At 45.5% G+C, this 26,459-nt stretch overlaps 1 protein-coding gene across 5 annotated transcripts in view; it reads right to left on the bottom strand.

The window, feature by feature from the left end:
- Nucleotides 1–26,459, bottom strand: part of il1rapl1a (interleukin 1 receptor accessory protein-like 1a) — a 160,577-nt gene that overhangs the window by 21,194 nt on the left and 112,924 nt on the right. For all 5 annotated transcript variants that reach the window (XM_035604694.2, XM_035604693.2, XM_035604697.2 and 2 more), the window contains exon 6: nt 22,121–22,195. In XM_035604694.2, coding sequence (XP_035460587.1) covers nt 22,121–22,195 — 75 coding nt within the window. The remainder of the gene's footprint in view (nt 1–22,120; nt 22,196–26,459) is intronic.

The raw sequence follows: 26,459 nt of genomic DNA, 5'->3' as shown, positions 1-26,459 counted from the left end.
TGAGGGTCAAAGACCCAAAGGGACATACCATAATAAGGACAACATTTTTTTGCTTCATTTTAGGAAACGTATGAATTAACACATTTCATTTTTGATAGAGATGTCAATACATTTTTAGGAGAAAACGGTCTTTTACATTTCACTTGTATTGCATTAACCACAACACAAATCACTTCATAACTAAATATCAATCGCTTAAATATCAAATAACGATTCTGATGGTTTCCAGTTCATTGGCCAATCCATCATTGTTGCCAGTTATGAAATGTATTGACCCCGCTGGGCCAGTTAGGTCTCAGGGCGTTGTCAAGTTATAAGTTACCCTGGTTTGGCAATGTTTTTTTCTTTCTTTTTCCGACAAACAGATAAAATCTGAAAAACAACCATGGTGGAATCGCAGTCATGAGAAAGGGTCAAAAGAGGGAAAGTGAGAGAAGAAATTACCAAAGAGAAATACCAAAACGTACCAGATCAAAACACAAAGCGTCTCTTTTCAACTCAGCCGCAGCGTATTAATATCAGCAGCATCGTGCCTCAAGAAGAGTATTATAGCCAAAAAGACACCGAGTCAATCTCCTAATCACATTTACTCATGCTACTTGTTTACTTTTGCCAGTTTGTATCCACAAAGGTTTGGTTGAAAAAGCTCATATTGTTTACACATCACTGACTTAAGAGCAGCAGAATAAAGCAGCCTTGTATCCAATGGTATCTGGAGGGGAGTTATGTACATGAGAATGAGGGATCATTCTCATTCCATAAAAGGTTTTATAAACAGTCATCTGAATTCATCATCAATTGCACAAAGCTTTCATGCAGGATGGTGAAATTCTACACCCCAGTCTTTTCATAGAGACTTTCATTTGAGAGTTTGTGTCTTCCGAGCATTTAAATAACATTTTCAAAGTGCCTGTGTGTGTGTGTGTGTGTGTGTGTCTATAAAAGAGAGCGAGGGAGAGACAGTCGGAGGGAGTGCTTGTGAAGATTTCTTGCGGCGATAGCTCCAGGAACATCTGACACAAGTCCTGTCAGTCATGATTCTTCCCCCACAAGGTGTGAAACAAGCGTGGAAAAGTTCACATGGTACCGGCGAATCCCTTTTTCTGCCCATTGGGAGGATAAGACGACGAACAAGACGAGCAATAAACAGAGAAAATAAATCACACTTCAAACTGCCTTTAGATTGACTGGCGCTTCTTGGAACATTTCAGATTGCTTTTTAATCAATCACGACCACATGCAAAGACATGCATCTCTGTGGAGAAACATCTGTCTGTGCAGTTGTGGTCTGAGTCACCACGGAAAGAGGCAGCGAATAAAGTCCCTGATGCATTTTGCATATGGTTTAATACATAGTGTATGTACATTTACTGTATGGTCTTTATTGTAGACTAGCCTCAGTTTCACCCTTCAGTCACATAGTGACACTTTCACAGTAAGTCAACAGCAAGAGAGGCAGAGAGATTACAAAGGAGGCAAAATTTGATCCTTGAGGAAAGACGGGGAATGACAGCCAGAAAGCATCAATAACATCCCCCTCGAGATCCCTGGAAATTCACATTCCCGATGCTAAAAATATATGCGATCCTGCCTGTTTTTCCAGGTTCATCTCTCAGTGCGGGAGGGGGGGGGGGGGGGGGGGGCTTGGTATCTCCAGAGAAAACCGAACATGGACAGGTTTGTTTACTGTTTTCTGGTCTTATCGGGAGTGGGGTGCTGAGCTCAGAAAAAAGGCAAAATCTGTCATTCCCTTCCTTCAGCCTCCCGCTGGTTACCATGACAACACCCACTGTGCCGAGCAGGGGCGGCTCCGTCAGGACAAAAGTACAGTACAGACAGGTACTGTGCCCCGTCAGAACCTTGTGCTGATGGTGAGAGGCATCAAATCAAAGTCAACTCCAAAATTCGGGGGCCACACAATCAGAAAAATAGTCTGCGTTGTTTTATGAAGCAGCTTTTAAAACATTTTCCTTAGCGAGGACCCTCTTGAAAATGAGATGGTTTATCTCAAGGTGCTTGTCCCTCTAATTAACGTTCATGAGTTGCAACTAAGCGACGGTCTGGCTCTTTGTTCACGGCCAAGGAGTGAGTTGATGCGAGACAACGGCTGAAGTCTTTAGTCTGCATTGCAGGAAAGTGCCGGTCGCTGCAAGATTTGGGAATTGAGAAGTACAGTAAAAAATGTGGGATCGGAGAAAAAGTGGAGGAATCAGTAAGGGGGGCCGTGAGAACATGAAAGACTTGGGGCCCACCCCTCCGCCACCGTTCTGTTCTAATATTGTCCCCCTCCCCAGAGACAAGCCCTTAATTACCGTTACTACCCTGAGAGATTTTAACAGAGGGAGAATCCTGCTTCTTTTCATCTCCGTCGCTCCTCCTTGTTCCGCGGCCCCGGATGATCTGTCGGGGAAACGTAAGCCCTTAATTACCGGTAAAAAATTACGGCCTTTGTGAACAGGTAGTCGGTACCCCCGCTTTCATCTCCCCTTTCGTCTGCTAAATTCCCCTTTTTGATGACATAATAGGCGCTCTGTCTGCGGCAGTGGATGACAGAGGGCCATTATACCAGGAAAGGCACGGGGGGGGGGGGGGGGGGGGGGGATTATATGATGATGTGATGATGAACTAAATAAACCCTCCTTTATCTTTATAGCAATTTCACCCTGACTGGGGGATCAATGTGGAAACGGGTCCCCGTACCCCCACCTCTTCCTCAAAATCGGCCTGCTCCACATCCCGTGACTGTATGATATTTTTTCACCCTGGGAATAGAAATCATATTCCCAGCCCACCCATGTTGTCAACCCTTGGCTCTCTGACCGTTCCACGCTCTGTACTGTAATACAGACATTTAGAAACCACTGTGTATTTGCCGCTCATGTCTTATCATCGCCACAGGCTCCACTTTTCTTTTCTTTTTTTTACACTTTCATTTAAATGCCTGGTGGTTTGGGAACCAATTTTTTCTCACTGCTGTGGGTTCATGTGAATTCTATGGCCAAAGAGAATGTAATTTTCCCTGCGATGACACTGGGTGTCATGCTTCTAAAAAGTGTCCTGAAAAAGACAAGGGGGTTATTTTGCTCTCTTGACTTTTGCCACCGACCGAGGCGTTTTTTTTTGAAAATGAGAATGTGAAGGAAATGAAAAGAAGGAGGGCGAAGGGAAGAAGCAACGGGAGGAACAGCGCAGCTTAAAGACTGCGCAGACATGCAGCGCGAAAGAGGGAGGGGAGCTGAAACTGGCTCCTGTCCAGGGGGGACGGAGGCCAATTACATAGGGTGATTAGAACACTTGACGAGGAACATCACTTTAACAGGTGACACAACAGGCACCGAGCCACTGACCAGAATACCGAGACGATACAAAAACAATACAGTGTAACATATGAACGACCATGTTGTGAGAAGACGTTAGAAGTAAGACACGTCAGAAGGAACCCGAAGGTGAGTTTTTCATCCACTTGTGTTGACGACACAAGTGGACGGTGGCAGTGGGAGGCTCAGGTTCTGGATGCTTCTGTAATATCAGTAATGCATATTAAGTCGAGAACAATCCATTCACCACATCGTGTTGTGCTTGTCAGTATATCTTAGATAAACTACACTGCACCTAACTATTAACTTTCAGATTGAAAGTTTACCCATGTCATAGTTGAGGTTTGTGTCCACCACGCATAACAACAACACCAACGTTTAGATAGAAATGTGGCACATCAAACCAATCTTTTGACTTGAAGACAAAGTCTAATTTAAAAAACGCGAGGACACGTCAGACTAATCTGCAGTTTAAAAGCAACAAGCTCATTTGTTCATACACATCTTTTTTTTTTTTTTTTTGCACACCCTCTGGATCTTTTTACACTGTTTTAAGAATCGCAGATCTAAGGAATTAATTAAAATTAATTTTCCTCTTTAATCTCCTTCCTCCATGTAGCAGATCACATATCTTCACTTCCTGAACAGAGAGACCCTCTGTATCGCTTCTTTTCCTGGGTGTTACTGTTCATACAAGCCATGTCCCCTCAACCAAAGCTTTGGCTTATCTGCTGAACGCACAACCCGCCCCTCCCTGTTCAATTATTCTCTCCACTTCTCCGGGTGACCCCCCCCCCCCCAGCACTACTCTTCTTTCTGTCACACAAACAACACCCCTCTCCACCTCCCACACCTCCGCCTCTCTCATCGCACCTCCGCCATTCTCCGCCCTGTCCTCAGTCTCGGCCTCTGGTTTTGTAACCGGACCCTGAAAATCTCAAAGCACCTCTTCAGCTACAGACCGACACAAAGGCCTTTCAATTTTTTTGTCCCCCCTCCATTTTCTCCCTTGTTTCAAATTCTGTTTTTCTCCTCCTCCATCACATCTCCATCATCACATCGCCCCATCATCCCATTTCCATGCGACCCCCCCACCCCCTCTTCCAAATCCACCAAGAGCATGTCCAGTAAATTCAGGGGGTTTTGAGTGGGCGTGCAGTCTGAGCTCCGGCCACAGGAGGCCCATGTGCTGATAAATCTAAATCAAGGCTGACAAATGACTTGTGCCGTGCGGGCTGGGGACACTGGGACAGGGGCATCGGGGGGGAAAACAGAAATGTTTACACACTAACACAGGCTGATGACGTCCCCTGGCACTTGCCAAGCGCTGGGATAATTTCACTCTGGCAAAAAATACCTGCGAGAACAGGGCAGCGCTGCGTCTCAGGATGACTTTCAGCCAATCAGCGGCGGCGAGGGAGCCTGCTAGGATGTTAATTATGGCAATGATTTCCTGTGAGAAGCAGGCTGTGTTTGACTCGTGTGTGTATTTGCACATGTGTGTGTGTGTGTGTGTGTGTGCCTACAGCATACTGTATATATGCTACATCATGCCAGAGGGAGAGTTCAGCTTCTATCAGAGCCCCCTTGTCTCCAAAAGAGGTCAAACGAGCCGCAGTGCACAAATCCTTACAGCGATGACTCACCACCACGTCTCCTTGACCAGAACTGTACGTTCTGCCGCTCTCCTACTGTAACAACATCGCATGATCGTTGGCATAAAACTAACCGAGCATCCCTCTTGATGATCCAACCTACGCCACGACCCCGCTCTGAACACATCAAAACACATCACATCCAATTTTCACTCTGCCTTTTGCCTCCGAGGATCATTAGTGTAGAAGAATGAAAAAGATGCTTTCCGACGTGCACTCTGCCGTTCACACGTGAAGAACGCAGCGGGAGATCGTCTGGGTCAGACACGTTCAAATAAAACTATTTCCTGAACAAACAGGCTAGGGGCGGGGCCTGCGCAGAGCGCCCACTCGCGGACTAACTTGGACATTTTGCGCACATTTTACGAGGATGCCGGCAGGGAAAGTTCATCAAAACTGTTATCGGGCTACTATGGTAACACCAAAGTATCACCAGGAAATGAAACTTTAAAGACGAATCCTTGAGGCTTTAGCGAAGTGAACATATTGACATCGGCCATCTCAGTTCACCACAGTTCACCTGCACCAGCCACCCTCCCTCCGCATCCCTCCACAAACTCTTCGTCTTTTAAAAAAAAAAGCGCCTCTTTTCCATAACTGTCATAAATTACACTCATTTGAGCTGCTTCACTGTCTGATGGCTCTTTACCTCGAGAGTAATTACCTCAGTGTTTAGCAACAACCGGGGTGTTACACATTATTAGCTTTATTTCAACAAAGATTTTTATTACACATACGCTTATCCAGACTAAGCTTTGTTAGTCTGTGGACATTATTGATTTACTAAGCAACATTAAAAAGTTAAACTTGTTTTCTACACACCACAAATAACGGAAGAGAGTGTCACATTGCATGGAGACATTTAAAGCATGTTGATGGAAGCACTTTTCACTTTAATGTGTTGTCTCTCTTATTTCCCTTAAGGATGAATGTAGTGCCCCCATCGTACAACAGGGCTTGAAGGACAGGAAGTAGATGCCCTTGTGTCAGACAATCAGCACAATAGCAAGTACCGCTGCATTACCTAACTACTGTCAGTTTCAGTTTGCCCTGTAACCATGGATGTACAGACTTCCCTCCATCAGTTTCGCTCATCTCATGAGTTTGAGGCCAAATCTGAATTCATAAAGCATAAAGTTTTACCACTCAGCATCATTTGAGAAACATAGTCAAACCTAATGGCAAGCCAACTATTCCGTTGCGTTTCAATTCTTAAAAATTCCCGCAAATTAAAAACACAGGAGTGCTGAACACATACACTCAGACACTCGCTTATCACAGTCTTTTAATGATAAATTAGGAGCGATCCATCACTAAACTATACAATAGCCCAGATTTGTCCCCGGCCCGTTGGGCTCAGAGAAAGAGTGACTGATCATTCCCTGTGAGACAACAGAAGCTGTGCCTCGGACTCTAATTGATTCCATAAAGAGACAGGTATAACCGGTGGAGCGGCATGGTAATTCATTCCAGAGACAAGTGGCCCTGAGATACACTCAGAAATATACACAGCCAGCAATCATGAGGACGCGCATTCGCTTGTGTGTGTGTGTGTGTGTGAGTGTGAAACCTGGCAGGCATACACAAAACATGCCGAGGTCACGAGTGAAGGGTCATTTCCTGAACAAATTTGCCGGCGACAGATATGTTCGGTTGGGAGATTCTATACAAAGTCCCGACTCAGAATATCTTTGGATTTCCCCCCCAAAAGTGCAATCTAGTGTGTGCACAACTGTCGCTGCCGTGTGTGTGCTTTCACGTGTGGTAGGTTCGGATTTGAGAAAGTCTGAGATTCGACGACCTTGGATAACTTTTGAAGTCGCACGTCTGATGGAAACTTTCTTCAAATCGCGCCAACTGCCTGTTGAGGCTTCTCCGCTGCGCTGGTCTACCTGATTGTTTCCTATCAGCACTTGCTCATGATAACTGGGGACTTCAGGTATGCACCATTGGATCCCTTTCTCTATGAAGCCCTTAAAAAAAAAAAAAAAAACCCCAATGGAAGTGGCTGTGCAAAGACCCATTTCTGAAACCAGGGGAGCAGCTAGATCGTTATCACGACCAACAGGAATGAGCGCCAAAAACCCTGAGTGAAAAAAATAAATAATTTTCCCTTAATAGCTATGAGTGGGCCAGTGGGCCAGCATTGCCATTATTTCCAACAAACCATCTGTTGCGAGCTCACGCCCACAACAAATGTAAATCTGAGTGGAAAGAATTCGAGGCCGAGGCGCTAAAAAGGCTAAACTTTGTAATTGCTATATACTGTTGCTTCAATCAAATCTGGAGGATGACAACTGGAGGTGCTCTGATGTTAGAAACACCAGATTGTATCAAATATTAAAAAAAGGCCGTACAATCTCTGAAAAATTAAATAGGTGCCTTGGTTCGATATAAATGTCCCGAGGCTCCTCTGGTGTGTGCACTGTGCATCACACAAAACCTCTGGTTCGTCTGGATGTTGTGATTCTCCGAGTGATCTTTTCGCAATTCAAGGTCATCCCTATTTAAATGCCGATAGCCATGAAAACCCCCTCCCCCGAAAAAAAATACATCAAATAAAGCTTGATATCAAACATTCACTGTCACTGCGGTGCAGACATTTTTCACATGACGCACCTCTCGTTTAATGCAGTCGAGTCGCGATCTGCAAATGAAACCAGAGTGTGCAGAGTCCAACGGGTGTTGGCGAGAGGCCTCATTTCACAAGGCGTGCCAGACAACGCGGCGTACAGCAAACGCACGAGTCCTGACGCGCGGTGAAAGCTGACTTTCTTCCCTCTCATTATTTAGTCTTTTGTCTCCGCATCCAAATTCCCTTCCTCCTCCCCATCCCGTCAACTGCAGCCATTTAAGTCCGTGCGGAATCTTGCTGCAGCACTCTCTCCGAATGCTAATATGCTCGGCTGATGTGGGTCAGGACTTAATCCTGTAGAAATGATTATCGCAGCACGACTGGAACTTCTCCTGTAGGATATCATTAGCATTCTGTACTTTTCCGCCGCACTGCACTATCGTTCCCACCAAGACAGCCGCATGACTCCGGAGGAACAGGAACAATCAAAATGATATGTTGTAGCGTCCAACTGGGATTGGATCTTTTTTTTCCGTCTTGCATTCATTGTGCACGTGTGTGAGTTTGTGTATGTGTTCATGTGGGCACGCAACGGATTTACAGAGCGCACTTGATGTAGATGGATGAAGCCGCGCAGGAGGGAGCTGTGTGAAACTTTAGGGTTGAGACTGTCAGGTAACATCAACATGGAGAGAAATTAGCATTCGGAGTTCATCAATCTAAAAATTAGCATTGTCAAAAGCTGCCTGTCCATATGAGTGTCTAAAAAGTTTTGGGCCTTTTTTTCCTCTGCACTCTTGGATTCACAAATACACGGTGCATTTGCGTGCTGGTGAAAAAAGTCAGACGTCTGGCTTTGCACTTAATTAAAACATCAACATACAACAGGTCATCACACTTCGATCAGATAACATTGAAGTATTTTTTAAAAATGGAATATTCCTGCCTCATCCGGCTTTAATTTTCGAACAACCTAAATTGACTCTACCGTTTTTGTCACATCAAGCACGAAGAGGCTGCGTCTCTGACCTGCTTATCAACTGTCTCCTCAGTTTAAATTGTCTTATTAACGTTATGTTGTAACTAATTAGACTACTTTTATAAAAAGCAAATATGATGGAAGCCATGTCAGCTACAGGGGAACTTCTTCATCAGTGGCCGGGAAGTTGAGCGATCCATTCAACAAATCACCTTAATTTGTAAGTTAACATTAAATAATGTAACGGTTGTTTAAATTTGCTGGAGTAGTTACCCCACGGTTCGCCGTGTCCCACTGTTGTGTGTCTACGGAGACGACAGTGGCAAGCCTCCAACACACTGTGGAGTGTAGGAGCGCCGCCTTTTGTGCAAATGTTGTGGAAAATGAAAGAATCCCGTGGAGAAAATATGTGTGGAAAAAGATTGGCAGATTGACAATTCATCAAACAATAGCAATGATTCTCAAATGAGGCAAATGGTGTGTATGCGTTTCCTTGTGTGTTCACCAGTGTGTGTGTGTGTGTGTGTGTGTGTGTGTGTGTGTGTGTGTGTGTGTGTGTGTGCTTGCTTTTAATTCACATACAGGTTGGTTAAAAAAAGAATCCAAGCCAGCCGCAGAGCACGGGGAATGGGGGTAAGGAAAATGGTATTTGTTTCGGATGGAGTTAAAAAGACATTCTGCTTGAACAGCCACATACATGAAGGGTAGACAGCATTAATATGCATGGTTCTTATGCAGTGCACATACATAATGCAAAAAGCTGCATTTTTTTGGAACCACTTCCACTAACAAGCCACTGAACATTAACTACAGCAATAATGCCAGACCTAGCATATTGAAAATCTGCATACGCTTAAATTTCCTTCAATATTAATACCACTCACCAGTGAGTAAAGTGCATAGGGGGAATGAGAAAACAAATTATTTCTAGTACTCCGAGGAAAAGTAAGAAAAGAAAACAGGGAGGTAAACAAGTCCGAGTTAATTTCACCGCTGATCTTTGCACAGTGGATATCACTGTGGATACATCTGCCTCAGATGAGGATGTATAAAGTACATACGATGACTACTCAGTTGCCGCTTTGGCCGCAGTTAAAATTCTTCTTTTTTTTTTACTAAGGGAATGTGAAACGTGGTGTGTGGGGGACTCCTCTACCGAAGAGAACAAAGGGGGGAACAAGAGATAAGGTCAGACGAGTCCTCGCAAGCGTCGCTACACTTGCACATACGTAAAGGTGACTCATTTTTCTCATGTTCCAGGTGAGGACAAAGACTTCGTAATGGCCCTCTTTGGGTGGAATTCTGAGGCGGGGTCCACTTTAGCCGCACATTATGCTCCACTTGATCCGCAGCTCGATCCACAGCCCAGTCGGCCTCACTGTCAAAGGCCATACGGGAAACTGCCAACACACAAAAGGTCATGTAATCTCTAATAGAGGGCTGCAGGAGATTAGAAAAGCCACTGAGTCGAAGAAAAAAAAGAATATTCAGTAAGAAGAGCATGAGACGGAGATTAATATAGTAGAAAGTCAGTAGGTTTTGTTTAGCCACGCCTCATATGGAAAAGGTCATGCTTGTATCATGACCAGGATATTTAATTGGGCCCAAAAGAAAGATTAATTAAATGGAAAATAAGAGCCAACAAAAACCTGTGTTATCTAAATACAAGGGTGAAAAAAACAAAAGACACCAGATCACACGATGGTTACACCGAACAGGGGTGCGGAGCTTACACAAAGTAAAGAGAAAGAAGGGGAAGAAAATGACTTGCAAATGATTCAGCAGAATCTCAACTCTGTAAAACAAAAAGGCCATAAATTAAAAAACGGAAATTACTAGAGTTCGCGAGTTGCAAACGGTATTTTAAAATCTCACGCAGATTTTCTTTTTGGAAAAACCAAAGCACCAAATCACAACCTACACAACACTCAGGCTCGCTTTAGAGTAAGTTCAAAGGCCACACGATATCGCCGCGAGACACACAACACCTCGTCCGAGTGCCGAGAGAGAGATGACGGGCCGGGGGAGGTCTAATAGTCACCGACATCCCAGGAGAGATGCTTTAAAATCCACCGTCACTGGCAACAAGTCCCACTCATTAAAAAAACAAAACCGGTTTATGTATTAGAGCTTTCCAAGTCTGTCCCGCCGTTCCAAAAAATTGATCCTCGGATCTGCCACCACCATTTAGGCAACTAACGTTCTGGAAATAATGCCTTCGTGTTTGAAAGCTGACCATAGGATACGGGACACAAAGTTCAAATTAGCATGCTTTACAGTACGCGGCACACCACACTGGGTTTGTTACCGCACATGAACGTACACTGTTCGAATCTTTGACAAATTCTACGTTGTTTTCAGAACCCGACTGTCTTTGAAATAAGTTTGAGCAAAATGAAAAAAAAAATGTCATCCCTGTCCTGGAACTTCTGTTCATTTACAACAAAACCGCTTTCTCAATTATGCCGCGGTGGCAACATAAGCGCTGGCTGGATTAGGTTCAAAGGCAAAGCTGTTATTTTTTGAAGACATGAAGTGCTCGGTTCATTGGCGTGGTTGAGGTGGAGGCTGCGTGTACCAAGAGCACGGTCGTCGCAAAAGAGACTGGAGTTTGCTCAGTTCTGGATACAAAAATAAATAATCATATGTCTGAAGACACTGTGATTTCTTTTCGTCCTGCTTCAACTTTCCCTTATCTTAACCAAATGCTGAGCGTGCCAAAACATATCTATATTTAATGCCACCGTCGTCCTCACAAGTGGATATGATACTGTAAGATTGGATATCTGTAAACATTTTCAGAGTGGATAGCGAGTTTCAGAAAGATCAGCATCTGAGCGGGAGATAGAAGATCTTTTTTCCCCCCTATTTCCATGAATTAAGGAATCCAGAAACGCAGGTTTCTGTAATGGAAGCAGACATGGCGACAGGATTTATGATAGAAATAAATGTGTTAAACAATACTTTTTTTTGTCAGTAGGCATTTTTATAAATTCCTCCCACATAATATAGTGCTTTGGCCGACTTCAGAGAACTTTGCTGAAGCTTTAAACAATCTCTTAAAATGGCGTACATATGAGACCTGGAGTTTATCACTTTTGCCATTTGTGGTTTCCTCTGCTATAAGCTTGTCTAAACGCAAAATCATAAGATGGTCAGAGACACCAGTATAAGCAATATCAACACTCACAAAATGTATATTTAGGCCTAATGTTTCAGACTTATGTCAACTAATCTAATGAAACCCAAAGTGTTTTGAATACACAATAAACAGATTTATTAATTGACAATCAATCAATCAAAATTGTAGGACCTGGGTTTATGTATTCAATATGAATAAAGCCCATTTGTTTGAAATCACTTCAAGTTTGTTAAATCTGTGAAATCCAAATGGATGGAAATTCTATATGCAATTTAAATACATAAATGTTAAATTAGTGAACGTCGGGTACAGAGACAGGTGTAGCCTTTCTGATGTGTTGGACTTAATGCTGATTGAGAAAGATGAAAAGATTCCAAAAGGTATAAAAACTCATTAACCATAGGTATCGATGGGCAGCAGATGTGAATGCCAAATTCCTAAGTATTAAAAACTATTTGACTGACATATTTAATTGTGTCGTTGCAGTAAGTCCTGCCGAGCACACGGTTTCCCATGTTCAGGCCTAAAAGAATGGCATTTTTTAGCCGAGACAGAATTAACAATGGTTAACTTCATCTGAACAGCTGGATAACTACGAGCCACCAGAAGCGTCCTGAAAAATGGAGCCAGCCCTCGATGATATCACAGTGTGCCATGTCTGTTCAAGTCTGATGGATGAAAGTTGACTCTGCTTTATGAATGAAAGAGAAGACACATTTCAAAGCGCGCGTTATTGGCGGAGCAAAACCTTTGTGGATGTACCTCATTATACGTCTTATACGGAGCTTGGCCCCCATTGTCACAGTCCGCAGTCCGAAACATAAAACTGAGACTGAGAGCAAACAGAGGAGGAAGCGGAGGCGACGGGAAAGCTGACTTTTATCAAAAACCAATCCATATACTCCTAATCTCGCTTACGCCGGGATCAATGTTGGCTCGGAATGAGCCGGTTAACAAGTTAAGTGGTTGTTGATGACAGCACGCATGTGGCCAGTGTTATTAGCCCATGGGAACAAGCAGGAGCTAAAAGAGCCAAGTGATAGATTGTTACTTTAATACAGTGCTCACGCGCGTTGATTGATTGGTGAATTCACTGGATCGATATCGGCACCAACAATGACCTTATTAAGTGGCTCTGGCATCAGAAGGACCATATGTAGCACATGAAAGACAGCTTCTCCGTGGTGTCGTCAGAAAATGCTTGTGTCTGAAAACAACTCTATATAACTGCAACCACAGCTAAAGACAAAATTGCCCAAATACCTATATAATCATAAGACCTGGCGTTGGATTGGTTCTCAGCTTCGAGATACCCTGACCCGAATAAATGGGGAATAAAAACCTCGTTTTTTGTGGCTGTAATTTTCCTCCTCTCCACGTTTCCCATGAAGTGGCACAATCAGGGACAAACGCCGCGGTTCGCGTTCTTTACAAAAAAAACACGCTCCGCAGTTGAAATTTAGCTAATGAGGCCTCCGCAGTCTGGTTCCCCGGTTGTCCCGGGCGATGTTCACTTGAAGTCTGAGCAATCACTCGTACTGTAGGTTTGTCGCTTCACACAACAAGCACAACACCGCCAATAAAGCCACACTCGACTGCCATGATTAAAATAAATACTTGATTTGGATTTTGGCCTCATTTAAAATGGTTTTTTTCCCCCTAAGAATTGTGGCTTTTGCACCAAATTGGGTTCATTAATCGTGTGTTTGATGTAGCCGCTCCAAAACATTGAACCTTTAACAATAAGTCTATAGGACAGGTGCTAAGTTGTTTCTATTCTTATTCTTCTATTTAATTACATTGTATTTAATGGCATCATATTTCATTTCATCTCTGGTTCTTCTAAATGTGCTTTATGAATAAACTTGACCTGACCAGTCTTTACGAGCAGTATCGGTGGGAGGACTGATCACAGTGACAATGTAGTGCTGGGCAAACATAAGACATATTCTGTTTACTGTCGATGTGAATTGAACAGTATTGAGGATCTGAAACAAAGAAAATGAATGAAATGAAAAAAATTGTTGAGCTCCGACCTTGAGGAAACAAACGCAAGCCGCCAGTAAAGTGGAAAATACAAAGAGATGAAACTGAAGAGAAAAGGTCTACAATCTGCAATGACATGCGCTCAACTATACACGTATTCAACAGAGACTGTGAACCCACGCGCAAAATCACATAAATCACACAATCACAGCTGCAAGCTTATTATCTGGGAACCCAAGAAGGGGGGGGTTCTCTTTTGTTTCAAAGGGGGTAATTATGACTATTGAGGGTAGTTATTAGGGGAAAGTAAAGCTGGTACTTAAAATGCCCATTCTTCCATTGTTTAGTGGTAATAACACATTTCAGGGGTTGAGCAGAGTAGTTAAGGCAGGAAGGAAAAGAAAAGAGCGGAGAAATTGTACGGTGGGTCTAAATAGCTAAAGGAAATGTTTTTCCCTCCCCACATCCTTCCACTGGGTAAGTTAAAAAAGGTTAATCTGTTGGTTTTTTTAACTGCAATATCCCTTTCATCCTAACCAGTTCCCTGAATTTGCATCAAAGACAAATAACAACCAGTGTCAAATCAGCCCCCCCCCCCACCCCCCGAAAGAAAAACAAGCCAATCACAGTCAATTCCATAATGTTTATGGTAACGAAAAAAACGTAACCCCTTAACCCCTAAAAAAAATTGTGTTTATTCATGAAATGATGCTAATCGTGCACATCTAACCTCGACAATGCCTCCGCCGCTGCTCTGCTCTGCAGAATGTGTTTCAACGCACTGTGCCACTGCCATGTGGGAGCAGAGAGAGAGAGAGCGAGCGAGCGAGCGGAGGAACGAAGAACGACTGACAGGGAAACATTGTGCTGGAGGAGAAAGGGACACAAGAAAGACAGAGAAAGTCCATTAACACACTTGTAAATGAGTCGGAGCTATTTACCTCACGCTGGGCCTCTCGAATTACTGCCTGTGTTTCAGGATGCAGATTGCAGATGGCAATTAAAGACGAACCGTGTGCACAAGCCGCGCACGCGCGCGCACACACAAACACACACTCTCTCCCCGAGGCGGCAGTTCGCCGCAGATCTACTGATCTCCATAGCAACATTCAGCGCCGTGGGCGATGATGGTGACATCACGAACACCGATTGTCATGAAAAATCAACGGTACGGCAGAAAAGAGGGCAACGGCAACGCGGCTCTGAGGGAGAGTGCAAACAGCGGCCCTCACCGCCGCTCGGGGGCCTCCGGCCGCCGGGGTCAATGAGGACCATGATATACTGTGTGTGAGGGGCCACAGCTGGGTACCAAACACTTGTCATCAGTGAGCACGGGCAGGCCGGCTTACGTAACACCAGGAAAGATATAGATCTCTGGAGTTCACATGCTCAGTGTGGTCCCACTCTCCCTCTCTGTTTATCCTCCCTCCGCCTCTGTTTCTCTCCTCCGTCTCCTTAACTTCTTCCTGTCGCCCGCCGCCTCCTCTCAGCCCTCCTTTTCCCCGTCTCTCTTCACACCGCCGACTGATCTGCCAGCTCTTTTACCCTTCACTCAACACCAAAGCCCGGTGCGGCGTGGTGACTAACTCCAGAGTCCAGATGCAGCCGCTCGCTCGCCGGAAACATCAGAGCCCCGAAGTTTGGAAGTTCTGTCTTGCCTCCCTTTTCTTCTCCCTCCGCCCTGCCTAGTTTTTTTGGCACTTGTTTTTCTTCATTTTCCCCCCGCTTACGTAAGAGAGACAGAAGTGGAGCATGCTTCAAAGTGAATGGCAAAGCCATCTTTTTCCCTGCTCGCTTTGCTGTTCATGCATGTCATTCCAGTGCCAGCTCCCTCCTCCCCTTTTCCCTTTCCGTCTCTCTCTAGCCTCCTCGTTCACTTCCCCGTCTTTCCTCCACCCTTTCTCATTACTGTCCATCCAGCTCTTTCCGCCGAATGCGTGAATCCCTCAATTCTCGCCACCTTTTATACGTGCAGTCAATATGTCGAGTTGCTTTTGAATGATGCCCCCTCACCTTGTCACTGCCACCTTGACCAAACGGAGGCAGCAGTGCCTGGTGGGCGAGGAGGAAATAAAAAGGGCTGTTCCTGGAAGCAGCGCGCCTCTGAAAAGGAGATGGCTCTCATTATGTCCACCTCTCGCCCCTGTCTGCCCTTGTTGTATCCAACACAGAGCGATGCCGGGATGAGTGGGGTGCTCCTTCTCTTTGATCACCCGTCACCAAGCCTGAGCATCAGGCGCAGACGAGGTAAAAACTATAATTACCTAAATCATCCCTCTTCAAAGACATCTCTTGGCCCACAGGGTGGAGAAACTCTCATCAGCGACTGATTCAACACAACTGCTTTGGCCCTCCTGCATAATGGTTGTGTCACAAACACTGGAGACAGTGACACACATGCACAAAACACACGACTGACATAAGTGGAGACATTTCAGCTCAGGACAGAGGGAGAGGGAGAGAGAGAGAGAGAGAGGGAGAGAGAGAGAGAGAGAGAGAGAGAGAGAGAGAGAGAGAGAGAGAGAGAGAGAGAGAGAGAGAGAGAGAGAGAGAGAGAGAGAGAGAGAGAGAGAAAGCAGATCTGTGTGAGAGACGGGCCTCGTGGACACGACACACCGAACAGAAAGTGCTGACCAAAGCCGACATCACCTCACATCCTCTGAGTAGCACTTGATCACAGAGCAGAGGCTGCACCCGACAATCAATGTGCATGCACATTCTGCAGCTGTGCACTTTTCTATTGCAAAAAAGACCTAACAGACAAACAAATAAAACAATTCCTCACATTTCGCGGAATTGCAATACGACTCACGCGCTCTTGTGAGGAGCCGTATATTGTTTTTTTTTTATTGCTGAGATTTACTGCATATTTGCTATCATTCTGTTTCTGAGTGCCAGGACACGGGTACATTTCTTTTCATTTACAAGAGGTAACAGCCATGAGACAGTTTTTAGCGGGGACAAGAAAAAAAAAATGATGGTCCGGATCGAAGCAGATCCTCTCATAGCATTTTTAATATTTTAATAACGCGATAGACAAGTAACTTTTGGCGAATCCCCCGCTGTCAGGTTGTGATTAAGACCTTCGACTAAACCCTCATTTAATCTTAGCGCACTGGAAAAAGTAGGACTTTGTTAAAGGGGACAGGGGTCAAATATAAAGCAATCCTTTGCAGCCTTAAATGGACAGGAGTGAGGAGGCTTACTGCAAGGAGTTGGCATTGTGCTGTTGCTCTGTGCTCGTCTGCCTGCACTCACACCTTTTTTAAATGTTCTACGCAGCCTCGCTGGCTGTGGTGAGTAATGTCAAGGCAGCAGTGAACAAACAGCTGTAGAGTATATGTGATGCACAGCGGGGCGTTGTTTCGGTGCTTATTTCCTGCTATGTGGTCCTGTTTCTGTCTCTCCCTCTGTGTGTTCCCCCATCGCCTGCCCACCTCCCTCTCCCTCCCCTGTTGGGCGCGTGTAGAGGCCCCCGTTAGTTCATTCATCACGCCGCAGCCTCCTGCTCTCAAGCCCCGGACTCGGTGATTAATGACGACCGTTCACACTCTTAAACATTTAGCTTTGTTTCGCTGACACACTAGTTACCATGCTGGTCACCGTGGGTTACTTAGTGCTGGGTCACCAGGGGACGGCGACCGAATTGAATGACGACGGAGAAAAATAGTCCCCCCCCCACCTTGTATCTGCAGTTTGACCTTTAAGGGCCGGTGGTTTTCACTGGATTTCTTTTCCCCCCTTAGTGTTAGAATATAAATATGTCACTCATCAGAATTTTTTTTTTTTTTAAATGTCCTCTGTGTTCCCTCAAAAAAGATAAGATACATGCACTTCAGTCCTCCTCTCAATAGATGAGTACTGCAGCCATCAAGTATTATTTGTCTGATTACTTCAATTCAGACATATAAATACACCACTATTACATTACTTGTTCAGTGACTTTCATGCATTTCTGAAAAGGAAAAGATGGATGTGAGGTGAGAGTGAGCGAGAGGAACTGTCACAGATGAGGCACTGAAGTGAAGGAAGGAAAGAGTGAGTGTGTGTGGCAGACTGAGAAGCGAGCAAGACAGAGAGACAGACAGAGGGACTGAGAGTAATTTGGTGAAGTGACTCTTCGTTGACCTTTAGAAAGTCTCCAGTGCAATGTCAATTTCAATTTCACCCCTTCTCCGCGGAAAGGTGACATTTCTGGTGTCAAGGGTAGGTGTCTTCAGAGTTGTGGACTTGAAGAGGAGAGACAAAGAGAAGAGAATAGAAAATAAGAGAAGAGACGCAAAGGCAAGAGAAGAGAAGTTAAAAAAAGAGAAGTGACGAGAAGAGGAGAGGAGAGGAGAGAAAAGAGGCCTATTAATCACTTCTACAAACTTTGGGATCCCCAGTAGATCCCCAGTGATTACTCCTTAAATCTTCACACAAGGCCAACATTGTGAGAGGCAGCGAGGACAGAGAGGAGCGGTGAGGGACAGAAAGATGTAGGAAAAAAATGGTGAAAGAAGAAGAAGAGAGCGGGAACATGGATAAGGATGTAGTCGTAGAGACAAGGAGGGAAAGTGAGGCGTTACAGAGGATGTCAGCGTCACATGAGCATCATCAGTCAATCAGTGTGGTGCCGGTTAGAAAGACCGTAGACGGACGACGTGACAGCACCCCAAAGGTGAAGTCAAATCACCTCGGTCGCCCCCTGGTGGCTGGCTGCAGTACGGGTCATAAAGCCCGCCTCCTCCGTGTTAGCCAGGTGGGACGGGGACGTCAAACCTGCAAGATTGGCAGATGGCATGCGAGGAGTCGGAGACGCGTCGGCCATCTTTACATACATGGGAGAAACGTTACATAAAATCATTTGGAGCATCATGGCTAAAATGGTAAATACTAGTTAAACGGTTTGTAATTGGTCAGCGTACAAGTTTGTGTGTCAAAGTTCATTAAAGTTATGACTAATTGTGGTGATTCAATTGAAATTAAATAAAACCCTGTTGTTGTTTGGTCCAATAGACGGATGTCCCAAAATTGGGAAGAAAAAGGAAGAACAAGGAGGTAACTGAAGAAAGAAGAAGAAAAAGAGTTTGATCGGAGGGGGAACATCCACGTCCCTGCCTATTTGTCAAAAACATATTTCTAAAACCGCAGGAAAATCGGCAGCGTCAGCACCTTTTCAGTGTCAGTCTATTACAGATGGTTGCGCATTGACGGTGTGTGTGTGTGTGTGTGTGTGTGCCGCGTCAGAACGCGAGTGCAGTGGCTGGGTTTGTGCCTCTTCACAGCCTACGTTAAAATGAAGTGGGTTTAAGAGTCATCTCCCTCCCGCCGCCCATTCCATACTGTTGGGTCCTGCTCTCTGAAATAATGGATTCTAATTCCTTTCCACTAGAGTGCACCCATCTGCTGGCTTTGGGGGACAGTAAAATCCTCTATCAGTTACTATTATCCCACGGATACTGAGGACTGCTCTGCAAGCATGTGTGTGTGTCCTACCCATCTCAAGAGTTGTAGGGGGGGTGTGAGTGTGTGTGTATGTGTGTGAATGTTTATGTGTGACGAAGAGGGAGAGCTAGTGAAACAGAGGGATGCTCAAAGTGGAGTGCTGTGTGAGTGTGAGTTGAATCTCTCCACCCTCTGGGACTGTGAATCCATGACAAATCATCCGGAGGGAATCAACATCAAGTCAGTGAGTCTGAGTATGTGTGTGTGTGTGTGTGTGTGTGTGTGTGTGTATGGGTGTGTGTTTTAAATTTGGAGATGTGTGAAATGTCACGCAATCTAAGTGTGTGTGTGTTTCTCCCTGGCACAAATGCACAAATTCAAACCCCGCAATATGAATCATCCTCCTGTTCTGGAAGAAGTAGAAGTGGACTGCACCAACTCACCACTGGGGGACAGCAGTAAATCTGGCAAAGGGAAAAGCTGGATGGCTGACAAAATCCAAACCATCCTACACAACCTTGATTCTGTATCCTCTGGAAACTGCGTAGAAAATGTCAAGTTGTCCAAAAGTGATATTTGCAGGCCTGATCTCTGCACTCACACAGTCACACAGCCCTCGGGACTCCTGGAGCGCAGGAGCCCTGTACATTTGTGATGAGACACGCACGCGCCCACACACGCACGCACGCACGCGCACACACACACACACACACACACACACACACACACACACACACACACACACACACACACACACACACACACACACACACACACACACACACACACACACACACACACACACACACACACACACACACACACACACACACACACACACACACAGCTAGGTGGTGGTGGAGTTGTGGTTCAGCATGGATCTGGAGCTGAGGGATTATGGGTCAGAGACATGCAAGGAGACCTCGGAGAGCAGGGGAGGGGATACTGTTGACAAGACACCCCTCCTCTAAGACAAACTCCCACTGATGCTGCCCTCTACCCGCCTCCCCCCCCCCGGCCCATCTTATCACTGTCATCCGTCTCGCGTGACCACTCTGGCGCCATCAGTCTTTCGCTTTCAATTTCATGGACTTCGGAGCTCGTCCACGTTTACTTTCCTTTGCATCCCGACTGCGTATCTTCTCGGAGCGTTTATTTAACATATGTGTTTTATTTACGTTGCCGCACGTGTCTGGCGTGTAAAGCTGGGGGCGGATGTCGGCCGCGTGAGACCTGCGCAGGTCACACCGGCAGCAGCAGAGGAGATAAAGTGGGTCTACGTTTTCCCGGCAGGGTTGGAGATTTATCTCTCTGCTTACGGCTCGGATTTTACTGCCCCATCCGCCGGCCTCCTCTGGATCCCATCTCCCTTCTCGCTCACCTCTCTCAGTGGCCAGCCTCTCTCTCTGTGCACGTTCTGGCTGCGATAAATCTGCCACGTTGCTCAATAAAGCTGCTTAGGGCATGACTCAACAAATATGAAGGAAGAGGACAATGTATAAATAAAGCGAAATAAAAGAGAAACTCTAGTCTGGAGGGAGGGACAACTTTTCGGCACACAAAATGGAGCCTGGCTGTAAAATATTTACCTCAGTGTCTCTGTGCTTTAGGGCTCACAACGCGACGACATACATTTTCTTTCTGCCGCTCTCTGCCTTATTTATGACTCTATTTTAGCTTTCACATGTCCGGATTGGCTCACAGGTCTTGACGGGTACTAATTAGCCTGTGAAAACAGTTGGGCGTTACATAAGTGCGAAGCTTTGCTAAGTAACGGTCAGGCATGGTCTCAATACTGTAGCATTATTATTTGCGTCGGTCTGTGAAGTGCTGTGCAACTGTATCTCAATCTGTGTGAGCGTAATCAGATTTGGAAATGTGCAAAAGAATCTGCGATTGCGTACAGAGATTGGCAAATATGTACAGGAAATCTGCGAATCAGCATCAGGGGGAGTCAGTCCCAAAAGGGAAAGTAAGGGGGTTTCTCCTGGTGGAGTGTGTGACCCCCTGTCGTCAGGCAGTCGCGTAGTATGGACTTGCCTTAAAAGTAAGGATGTCTTGACCTCTGCATCAACCCACGTGCACGCTCCACAAACACCCTCACACAGCAAACACAAGACAGAATTGACTTCAACTAACGGAGTGCGACGGCTTCAGCGTACAGGCCGACCCTTTCCTCAGAACCGAGTGGAGGCCAGATAACATGAGACGACACAAATAGCCGCAGGGGCTTGACTGCACATCGAGCAACCTGTTCACGCATGGGCTTGCGAGTATGCCGACACGTGCGACTGTGCTTGTCGGTTTATCGAGAGCAGCAATTTTTCACTCTTGATCAGCCAACCGTGGAGGCATTTGAAATGAACTCTACCTGTGTTCCAGTGGCATCGGCAGCATCAGCTCGGCCACAAAAGGCAACCGCTCAGTCAATCATTGCGCCGTCTCTGTCTCCCCGTCCCCACCCTCCCCCTCCCTCTTTCTGTCACACACTCCCGCCGTCCCCTCTCTGCAGTCCAGACCTCTCAGTCTTGTCCCATTGGCTTCAACCGTGACAGACACATTAACCATTCACAGAGCGGCAAGCGCCATGTGGACAGACGACTGTGCCCAGAAATCGAGCAATATGCTGTCGCAGACAAAAAACACAAACAAACAGACACGACCACATGCATATGGTCACTCACGCACGCATGCACGCGCGACAGGCCCAACGTGACCCCGGGTCAAGGGAGACAAACAGCGGCAGGGGAAAGCGGCTGCCGCTCCATGTGGCGAGCCAGCGCAGGGAACTCTGGCACCATATGGGCTCTCCATTGTTGACAAAACAGCCTCGGGGACATTGGCGCCCACCATTTACATACACGGAATTACTTTTTTATTTGTTCTCCAGCAAATTTGAAGTGCCATCATCAATCCGTGTTCATTGCCTGGAGGTGTGTGGAGGGGGATTTGGAAAAAGTCGTCCATTTCCTGCCATTTGAGAAAAAAGAATGCGCAGTTGTGTGACTGCGGCTGGAGGAAATCCCGTGACGCTCTTACCTAGCTGCAGCTCCATATTGCTAATCTTGTTTTCCGAGGGAAACAGGATCTTCGGCGGCTTGTCGGTCAACGGAGCTGAAGGGGAGAAAAAGACACAATTTAAATACGACACGAGACAAAACAACAATACGGACAAACGAAGAAGAAGAGTGAGAATTACAGATTGTCCAATTGTTTTTACCCTTCTCTTCCACTTATTGTATTTATTTTTTTTGACATCGTCCACATCGATTTGTTAGCATTTAAGCAGAACGCACAGACAGATGTTCTCTCCAACCTCCTGTTCAGAATAAATAAATGCCCGTCTTGTTCTTTGCGTCTTCGCAGACGTACAGTATTGCTCTCCAGTGTCTACATCTTGGTCTCCATTCATCTGACCTACTTCTAAATCATAAATAAATCACTGTGTTGCCAAGAAAACAAGCCACCGTTTAATCTGCATGAGTGTTAGGTATTTTCAGAGCCCTCTCAGTGTGTGTGTGTGTGTGTGTGTGTGTGTGTGTGAGTGAGAGGGAGCAGCTGATGCTCTAATGACGCTAATCATCCATACGGCGGATGTCAGACCTGCTGCTGAAGTCCTTTCTCCGGGGAACGCTGCGGCTTCATTGTTGTTAAAAGCGTTTGTGTGTTCCGCAAGAACGACTGTGCTCTTGCGGGGGTTAAGGGTTGAAGAAAAACAGAGAGCGGGTCTCGTATGTACATGACTCAACAGTAACACGGGGGGAGAGATATTCAGAGGTTGTGTGGGATTATAGTTCTCACCCAGCAAGACAACATTTTTCTTGAATGTCACACGGATACCCACAGCAGCGAACTGCCACTGTGCAGCGCCGCTGGATCAGCCGGGGGTTCAAACTCCGCTCAAAAGCACTTCAGCAAAGGGCTGGGAGGTGTCTCGCGCTTTATGGATACGGAGAGTAATGAATGTAAACAATATTTACTGTTATTTTGGTGCGAGGATTTGTAGAAAAATGTATCAAAGTATTGTCGGGATGATTAAATATGCACAAACAAAAAGAGCTCAAGGCGATCTCGCTTCCTCTTTATGATGTATTTGTTCATGTATGTGGGTTTCTTCTTGCATGTTAGTGCTCAACGCTTTGTTTTACGGCTTTAGTTTGATGTAATTATTAAAAAAATGTATTGAGTTTGCGGTATCATTTTGGACAAATTGTTTAATTGTTGATGTTATGTGCGGATGATGCTCTGGACCTCTGACCTCATGTAAAAAAACAAGTACGTATCTGCAAAGGTGAAACCAATGAGACCAGTCAGACTTCAACAACAACTTCATAATCACAGTGCTATATGGGCTCCACTTTACATAAAAGGGAAAAACCACCTCATGTCATGTTAATGTTCCTTCTCTGCTGATTTTAACATTGTATGAATTTGGCTTACCCGGTGATCGATTGTACACATTTTCTGATGCTGTGACATTACATCAGGCGGGGAAATGCTGCACGCTGAGCTCATCATAACCCACGTTTCAATGCCAGCAAGCACAACGTGTCTGATATCAACCTCAGACCTTGGAATTTCTTTCTCCGCATTTAAATGAGGGCAGAGCTTGACCATTCAAAGTAAACACAGCGCTCACAAGGCCAAAGAAAGAGATGGAGTTTACTGCAATAAATTAACTTGATATATAGAGGAGCATCTCGGCTATTGTGAACATCTCTGTGTATAATGAATGTATTTATTTGTGGCAATAACTCTAGGCACTACATTTTAGATACGAAGAGTATGGCCTTTGACCGCATACGGCACAGAGAATTAGGAAGCACACGTGATGCATTCATATGCACAGAGCAAGGCAAACACTAAATCTGCACTTCCTAAAGCAGCTGCGGAAAAAAACAACTTTTTAGCGAATAAAAAACAGCAGACCTTTCAGGCACGTCTAATTATTCAGTGGTGAATTTGCAAAGGCAGCTTATTCAGGCCAGTTTGTATCCCAGTGCTTTCATTAAGATGTTTCCTAAGAGTGTCCTCACAAGCCCTCCTCTTTTCCTTCTATTATGAGGCCTCCCCAACAAGCCGCTTGAAAGCCCTGTTCTGTTTTTGGCGTCTGCGTTCGGGAGGAACAAGCCATGTTGTGTTGCCGCACTCAAGTCATTCGGCACCGAGTGTGTGGTCTTGTCTGAAGTGAAAGTGTGTGGTCGGGTAAAACTCTCGGTTTCAGGGTGAATAACTTATTCAACAAATACTCGAGTCGTCAGAGAGAAGTTTTCACGTGAGGGCATGCAGACCAAAAGTGTTGATGCGTATTATGCGCGGGGTTATGTTTTGATCAGATGTCGCACCTGCTGGTATGTAAATACTGACAGAGAAGCACGGTGACATCGACGAGAGGGGCGGTCACGGGCTTTTAAGCACAACTGTTTGCACTGTTAATAGGTAATCACACAGCACAAATTAGACTGGATACTGATACAATTTTAATTACATATCAAACTGCTATACATAATTACACAATGGGTGATCCTATAGCTAATTATGCACTGAGCAAACAAATGAGGACAAGCTGTGGACGGGAGTCGAGAGGGGGAGCAGATGTGGTTCGGAGAGCGCAGATAGGAGGCCGACGTCAGGAGACAGAGGAGCAGAGCCGGCGAAATGAAGAGAACAGAACAGGAGAGGGGATGGAGAGGGAAATTTATAAAGCCAGAGTGAACCAGTCAAGAAACATGCTCCCTCTCATTTTGGCATGCGGCGCTTGCTTCTGAAAATCTCATTATCTTAATTACCACTCCTTTATGGGAAATACATCAATTATCACGGTTCTGAGCTGTTGTGTGTGTGTGTGTGGGGGGGCAACATTTAAAATGTGGAGGATTGGGAGAGACTCTCAACAAAGGCAAGAGTCTCTGCTTTTCATTACCAGGCAAAGTCTTGGAATTAAGCGACTAAAGAGAAGACAGGTAATTAAACATGCGAACATATCTGGCGAGCTGATAACTTGGAAATGGGAATATATCATTTCATTTAGAAATAAGACACATAAAACATACATGTGGATGAGAGCTGGAGATCAAACTACCAACCCTGGAATTAATGGTCAACACCCTGGGCCTCTGAAGACACAAAATCAGGACTCGGAAGATAACGAGCATACATATTATATGTTGCAGCAACTTTGCTCGGAGACTAAAGTTTGCTGAAATGTCCGCACTCAGGCAAGTGTCTCTTAATTGCTGCTGTGCAGACACGACACGGGCCGGGGGTACGCTCGTGAAAATATCAGTGATCCGGCATTAAAACTTTGATGTGCGAGTAGAGTATCGTCAGGGCAGAGGCGTTGGCTGTTCTCCGCAGCAAACTACGCGGAATTATAATATCTGGAGGTGTCACAAAGTACATCTCTGTAAACTTGCGCCACGTCAGTGCGGGCTGCCTTCCTGTACGGTGGGACGGTAACTGGGCATAAGGTTGCAGGAATTGTAACGTGTGCGGCGGAAATCCAGCGCTCCTCTGCTTATGACTAATTGTGTGAAAATGTGGCACGTGGTGTGTAACATTTAAAGCAATCGCAGGCGTGGCTGGGTTTCAAAGGCTAAGAGCGTTTGACACGTGGCAGTTGGTATGAAATAACTGCTTCGCTCTGAGTAGGTTTTAAGCGCTATCGAGGAGAGACTAACTCAAGCTTTATGTGTACAGTATGTGTGTGTGTGTGTGTGTGTGTGTGTGTGTGTGTGTGTGTATGTGCGTGTGTGTGTGTGCAGGCCTACATATTGAAGAGCGGGACTCGGTGGATATAAGCTTTGTGATCAGTCATCCACAATCCCATTTATGCTTGGTGGCGGAAAAGCTCACTGGACTTTCCTGATGGATTATTCTGGTTGACTGACTGTAGGGAAACAGCAAATTAATGAATTAAGGACGGAGCCGAGACACTTGGATCAGTGGGCTTTTTTTTCCTTCCGTTTCTCCCGTTGGCCGTCTCATTTGTGGGGGTCAGTTCGGCGGGATTTGCGAGGAAGAAATATGCCCTCGGCTAATTGGAAACAAAGGGGAAAGTAAGAGCAAATCAAACGTACAAATTACTTCCACGTGCAGCATGTGGGTGTGTTGACTTACTTGCTTATCATATAGGCCTGGATATGGGCACGGGTAACGGGTTCACACAAATCCGTCCGGACACAAGCGCGCGCGCGCACACACACAATGCACATGAAGATGTGAACAATGGCCAGCATTGTCCTTTGGTCTCAGGAAATTGGCTCCCAAACGTTTTCAGTATTTCGCCAACAAAGGCGGCGAAGCGCGGAGTAGAAAGGAAAAAAAAAAAAATCGAAGGAAGGAGACCTGAGCAAACACAAAGTCCTTGTGAGTCTCC

This window comes from Scophthalmus maximus, chromosome 14 (genome assembly GCF_022379125.1).
Source record: "Scophthalmus maximus strain ysfricsl-2021 chromosome 14, ASM2237912v1, whole genome shotgun sequence".
Classification (NCBI taxonomy): Eukaryota; Metazoa; Chordata; class Actinopteri; order Pleuronectiformes; family Scophthalmidae; genus Scophthalmus; species Scophthalmus maximus.
The sequence above is the reverse complement of the archived record's forward strand: the minus strand, read 5'-3'. Positions and strand labels throughout refer to the sequence as shown.